Source organism: Hemitrygon akajei, chromosome 4 (assembly GCF_048418815.1).
Source record: "Hemitrygon akajei chromosome 4, sHemAka1.3, whole genome shotgun sequence".
NCBI classification, from domain to species: domain Eukaryota; kingdom Metazoa; phylum Chordata; class Chondrichthyes; order Myliobatiformes; family Dasyatidae; genus Hemitrygon; species Hemitrygon akajei.
Window position 1 is genome coordinate 145,276,921 of NC_133127.1, and position 6,940 is coordinate 145,283,860.

Sequence of the window (6,940 nt, forward strand, 5' to 3'; positions counted from 1 at the left end):
TTGGTTTGATCTCCCAAAGTGCAGCACCTCACACCTGTCTGCATTAAATTCCGTCTGCCATTTTTCAGGCCAGTTTTCCAGATGGTCCAGATCCCACTGCTGTCATTCTTCACTCTCTATGATGCTCGCAATCTTAATTTTCAGTAGTTCAAAACAGAATGCCCCACTCTCGGTGGCTTCATTGCCCTTAAAGTATTCAATCTCATTTACTGCATTCAGTGCTCACAATATCACTGTCTCTATGTTGGCAACACCAGGCACAGAGGAGCTGACCAATCTGCAGATCACCTGGGCTTTGTCCACAGTGGCATTGTTCACTTTCAGTTGCATACCAATTCAATTCCGCTTCCTATTCCTACATCAACCTGCCCATCCTTCGTCGTCTCCACTGCCAGCTAACCTTGGCCTCTGGTGTTTTTCTTTACCCATTCTCTCTCTGTTTGGTTCTCACATTTTTGTCCATATTGCCCCTTTAACTCCCGTCACCCATCTTTGTAACCCTCCCCATCCTGATTCCATTCATTTACCACCTGCAGATTCAAGCCTCCAGTTCCTTCTCCTCCATCTCATTATCTGTTATCCACCTAATTGTTCTATTGGGAACCATTATTGACTTCATTATTTTCCAGGTTCCAGCACTAGTACTCTTTATGTTCCTTCTTACCACACACTGTCACTCAGAGTCTCTCCACCTTCCCTCTCCTCTCCTCCCCCCATCTAGCTCCATCTATCCTTTTTGTCTGTCTTGATCCATTAATCGTCTGCCTCTTGTCCCCACCTGGCTCCATTTGACTATCATCCTTCACCCACTGATCCACCAATTAACGAAGGTCCCTGTCTTACTCTACTCTCCCACTCCTATTCATATTCTCTATTCCCCCACCTCCATTCCTGATGCAAGACATTGATGGATTTTACATTGTGATTTTACATTGTTCTCATTTGTATTAAAGGCTCCTGCCTATTTACATCTTGAAAGATGCCCCATGACTAACAATCCCTAGCAATAGTTTACACATTAGTTGCCTTGCCCTAAGTTTAAAGAACTGGCTGAATTCATGGGAAATAGCTGCCCATTACTGTAGTTCGAGACACTCAGGCCTAATCTTCATTGAGAATTGGCGGCAGAGGTTTGAGGTCTACATGATGTTAGACTTGGACCACGTGCCCTCCAAAGATAGATGAACCAACAACAGGCAAGGTGTTGTCGATTGAATCTCAAAGCAACAGCACCCAAGGTGCAGCAAAATCCAAGCTGGGGGAAGGTGTATGAAGCAAGCCATTGAGTCACAGGAAAATGCACAGCAGTTCACTTGCTCTGGGATATTTTAACCAATATTAGGCTTAATTCTGCTTCTGTATCTTCTGGTCTTACTTAGAATCAGAATCAGGTTTAATATCACTGGCATATAGTATGTCGTGGAATTTGTTAACTTTGCGGCAGTATTAGCATGCAATATATGATAAATATAGAAAAAAATGAATTACAGTAATTATATGTATATATACATGTCTATTAAATAATTAAGTTAAAATAGGTAGCGCAAAAACAGAAATTGTAAAAAAGTGAGGTAGTGTTCATGGGTTCAATGTCGATATAGGAATCAGATGGCAGAGGGGAAGAAGCTGTTTCTGAATTGCGGAGTGTGTGCCTTCAGGTTCCTGTGCCTCCTTCCTGATGGTAACAATGAGAAGAGAACATGACCTGGGGGTGGAAGTTGATTAGTCAGAGCATGATGGGATACAGGAATAAGGCGGGAGACTAGGGCTGAGAAGGGAAATGGATCAGCCATGATGAAATGGCAGAGCAAACTCCATAGGCCAACTGGCTAGTTCTGCTCTTGTATCTCATGGGTTTATTATTATTGCCATTTCTACATTTATTCAATGATTAATTATAATCCACAGTGAACCTTCCTCAAACTTTCACTCATCTGTTTGGGAAAGCTGGGATACAGTGCCAAGCTGCCTTCAAATACAATTAATAGAGAAAAAAAAATGCCATTTAAGGAGAGTCATCTGTATACCCTATAATGTTTTATGTTACAATTACAGAGTCCTCTACCTTTCAAATAAAAGTGATAACCATATCTACATCACTAATATTTGTGGTGATTGTTTCTGGATTTGTTGGAGTATATAAATTCTGGTTGGAAATTGTTCTACTTTACCGGCATTATTTCTCAAAGGATGAAACCATTGGAGGTGAGGTTCATTATAATAGATTTTTAAGTACTAATATGAATTCTATTCCATTAATTCTAATTAACAATAGAATGTTGTCATTATCATGTTTACAGTTGCTTATTTAAATTATAAAGCATACTATACATTTAAAAAATCATGAATCTAATTTAAAAAATAGACTCCAAGCACTTTGTAATTTTGTCACTATTAACTTTATTTTGCTCTATTCCATATAAATAGAACATGGCACAGTGGTACTGCCAGTGATGTCTCTATAGACTTTACACATTCTCCCCATGCTCCAGTTCCCTTCCACAAACCAGATATGAGGGTTTGTAGGTGAATTCAACATGGTGAATTGTCCCTAATATGTTGGTACTGTTGTTATCTAGGGGGAATCACTAGGCAGGTGGAGAAGATAAAAATGGATTAGTGTAGGTAGATGCTCAATGGTTGGCATGATCTCAAAGCGACTTAGGGCCTGGTTCCGTGCTCGATGACTGAAAGCTTACAGTTTTACATTTTTTCAGTGGAGTTTTGAAATATTTGTGTAATTAAGCAATTTTTAATTAAAATTAAAGTGACCGTGACTGGGAGCTCAGGATTACTGAGTTTATCAGGATTGGAATAAGTTATCAGTTTAAAAAGATTTTATGATGAAGTGAAAGGACTATAACTAAAGTCCATGATACAGTGTGCAACAGGAAAGTGAAGTGATATGAGGGTGCAGGTGAAAGGGAATGGAGCTGGTAAAGATAAACTATTGTTGCACCTGCAAACAGGCAAGAGGGAAGAGCAAAAGTATTGCAATAAAAACAGAATGCTGGAGGTACTCAAAAAGTTACAGCTTCTGTGGACAAAGAAGCAGGTCCTTAAACTTTCAATTCCAATGAAAAGTCATTGACATAAAATGCTAATTTTGTTTCTCACAGCATAGATTTTGCCTACCCTGCAAAACATTTCCAGAACTTTCTTATTTCAGATTTCCAGAATCTGCAACTTCATATCTTTCAAATGAAATTGTTGGGTGTGGGTGAGACAGGACAGTTGGGAAGTGTTTTGGCATTGGCTATTGCTCTATAAGTACACATCTGATATTTAGTAAACAATGTTAAAACAATCATCCCTCTAGTCACATATGGTTAGTGGTAGGATATTCCAAATTGACTATTATTTTTCCTATCTTCCAAAAGCAGATGTACTTCAAAAGTAGTTTATTGCATTTAAGTGTTTTTTGAATTCTGGAAATTATGAAAATGTGCAATATAAGTTTTTAAGGTTTCATGTTTCATTTCTGTGGAAGTCAGTAACTGAATGCTGTGCTGAGATTGTAATAGATGACTGATCTACCTAATTAGTATTGTCCTCCATGTTTAATCGCTTGCCTAATGTGATAAAGTTTAAATGAATTTCATTGAAATATACATTCTTTTCTGCTTGTAAGATGTTGTTCAAAATGGTCAAATTGATGTTGGTTTCTTTCTCTTGGCTCCATCATCTTTTAACAAGATGGGAAAGAATTTGATGCCTTTGTTTCATACGCAAGTTCCTGTTCATCTGGGGAGGACGTTGAGAGTGATGACTATTCCATTACAGAGGAGAGGTTTGCCCTAGAGCTGCTTCCCAGCATCTTGGAGAAGCAGTACGGGTATAAGTTGTGCCTCTTTGAGCGAGATATTCTTCCTGGAGGTGGTAAGTGCTCTTGGTAATTTTCTAATTAATTTTAATTTAATATGGCCTGGAAGTAACAATGCAGTCAAGACTCTAACCCTAACCTGCAATGGTCATAGCTGTGATGACAAACAGCCGTTTCTTTTGGGGGTTGCAGTTATCTAGAGGTTCATTTGTTGTTCAGACCAAACATCAAAATGGGCAATAAATGAGATCTAAGGGACTTTGACCATGGAATGATTGTTGGTGCCAGAAGGGGTGGTTTGAGTATCTAAGAAATTACGGATCTTCTGGAATTTTCATGCACAAAAACCTCTAGTGTTTACAGAGAATGGTGCAAATAACTAAAAACATCCAGTGAGCAACAGACCTGTGGATGAAAACATCTTGTTAATGAAAGAGGCAGAGGAGAATGGCCAGACCAATCCAAATTGACAGGAAGGTGACAGTAACTCAAATAACTACATGAGGTCTGTAGGAGACATCTCTGATTACACAACATGTCAAAGCTTGAAGTGGATGTGCTACAGCAGCAGAAGACCACACCAGGTTCCATTGCTGTCCTAATAAAGTGGCCACTGAGTGTATTTGGATCATGACAGTTGAGACAATTGAAGACTTGCTGCTCAGAGAAGGATTTAGCTGGAGATCTGCACTCCAGAATTGGAACTACATATGAGGGGTGATTAATAAGTTTGTGGCCTAAGGTAGAAGAAGTCAATTTTAGAAAATCTAGCTCATTTATTTTTTAACATAGTCCCCTCCTACATTTACACACTTAGTCCAGCGGTCGTGGAGCATACGGATCTTGGACCTCCAGAAAGTGTCCACAGCGGGGTGATTGATAAGTTTGTGGCCTAAGGTAGAAGGAGATGAGTTATACAGCTCTTGTTACATGCACATGCAGGCCAACTCTTTGATTGATTATGCAGAAAGTTTGAAGTTAATAACATAGAAAAAAAACATAGAAAATAGGTGCAGGAGTAGGCCATTAACTCATCAGTTAATAACTCATTGAAGTGATTAATAAGTTTCGTGGCCTAAGGTAGAAGGAAATGAATTATTAACTTCAAACTTTTTGCATAATCACTCAAAGTGTTGAACTGCATGTGTATATAACGAGAACTGTATAACTCATCTCCTTCTACCTTAGGCCACGAACTTATCAGTCACCCATCTGTGGAGACTTTCTGGATGTCCAAGATCCATATGCTCCACGACCGCTGGACTAAGTGTGTAAATGTAGGAGGGGACTATGTTGAAAAATAAATGTGCTAGGTTTTCTAAAACTGATTCCGTCTACCTTAGGCCACGGACTTATCAATCACCCCTCGTATATTGCTAAATAATAATTTTAAAATGTTGCATCAGTAAATAGATTTGAATGTACAATATAAATGGGAAGGATGGTGCCATTGTTCTTGGGGCAAATGCACTAATTGGGAAGATTAAATCCTGTCCTCAAAGTGACCCAATGCTCTACAATTTCAGTGTGTGCAAGTTTCTGCCTTTGCTTCAATCTTTCCTCTTCATTTTTGTAAGTCCTTTCAGCTCCTCTGAAAATATTTAACTTTGTAATGTATTTAGTCTGTATGTTTAACTTAGAATAGTAAACCAATTTCAGAGAGACCAATCGTGCAATGCGGCATGCCATTCATTTATGTTGTAAGCTATGCCTTTAAAGGGATAATTATTAGCCCCAAGGGATTTGCATCTATTTATAGCATGCCTTAAACTGATAGTCATGGAAAAATGTTCTACAGTTCAACCGAAAAGAAACTGGGGGAAATATTTATATGGTAAATTTCTCTGGTTCTGTTGCAAATAAAATTGCATAACAGAACTTAATTGTGTGGTTATATTCTTAACATGCATGAAGACAATAAAGTGGAATATTGAGAAGACTGTACAGTATAAAGCCTGTTATCTCAATTTAGTGGATACTCCCCAGATATTAACTGAATGTCCTACATGGCAAAAATGTATAGATTTATGTCATCATAACCGCAAACTATGAAAACCTGTTACACTACTCACTAAGTCTATTATATTTATTTTTTCCAGTTTATACAGAAGACGTTATTTTATGTATAAAAAGAAGTAGGAGAGTAATAATTGTCCTGAGTCCTAATTACTTTGCTTCAGCTAAATCAAGACTCTTTGAACTGCAAACTGGCATCAACACCATGCTCGATAATTTCAAAACCAAGGTGATTTTGATCAATTTCCATGCCCTACCTCATGGAACTGATCTTCCAGACAATGTTAAAAGGGCCATTGCGGTGCTGCCGGAGATTATGTGGAAAGGGAACAAGTCTTCTCATCCATCCTCAAAGTTCTGGAAGATGCTTAGGTACTATATGCCAGTGAAGAAGAAAGAACAATGTGAGAAAAATGAGATGTCAAAAGCATTAATCTAACGGACAGAATTTGACCTACTTGTAACTACTATGTAGGTTATTTGTCTATTTAATTCAAATACGTGTTATGTATTGTTGAAAGTACTGGAAGGTCAGAGGCTGTTTTAATTGTACAATGTAAATATATATCAACACAATAAATATTGTTCTGCTTATAAAAAGAGTGAGTTTGTTGCATCAGTTTTGGATGTAGACCTTAGAATACAGATCCGTACAGCACAGTATGGGTGCTTTGGCCCATGATGTTGTGCTGACCTACAGTAAATGATTATTTGCAGATGACACACTGTTGGATGGTTGCCAGACTTGTAGCAGGTCTCCACCTCGGGACAAGTTAGGATCAGCATACCTTTACTTGCAAAATGAAACAGGGATAAGGACACTGTGCACAGAGAGTATGATCACAAATCTGTGAAGCAAAAAAAAAGTCAGGCTCAGGAAAACTAGTTGTTATGTTTTAAACTAATTGAACAAATTCAAAGGAAGACACAGGAGACAAAAATGCAGGCCTAGCTTCATGTTTACTTTAAATGAGGCGCACACGTATTGTGTGGTAGCGTGATAATGTATGCACTTAACGTATTTATACATTTCAGCAAGACATTTGATAAGGTACCCCATGTAAGGCTTATTGAGTAAGTAAGCAGGCATGGGATCCAAGG

The 6,940-nt window shown here is 38.3% G+C and overlaps 1 protein-coding gene across 1 annotated transcript in view; it reads left to right on the forward strand.

Moving 5' to 3' along the window:
- LOC140726028 (interleukin-18 receptor accessory protein-like) overlaps positions 1 to 6,373 on the forward strand; it is a 59,913-nt gene extending 53,540 nt beyond the window's left edge. Inside the window, exons 9-11 of the mRNA XM_073041923.1 lie at positions 2,056 to 2,205; positions 3,697 to 3,879; positions 5,923 to 6,373. Of these exons, the coding sequence (XP_072898024.1) occupies positions 2,056 to 2,205; positions 3,697 to 3,879; positions 5,923 to 6,278 (689 nt within the window). The 3' untranslated portion in view covers positions 6,279 to 6,373. The remainder of the gene's footprint in view (positions 1 to 2,055; positions 2,206 to 3,696; positions 3,880 to 5,922) is intronic.
- The last annotated feature ends 567 nt before the right edge of the window (positions 6,374 to 6,940 follow it).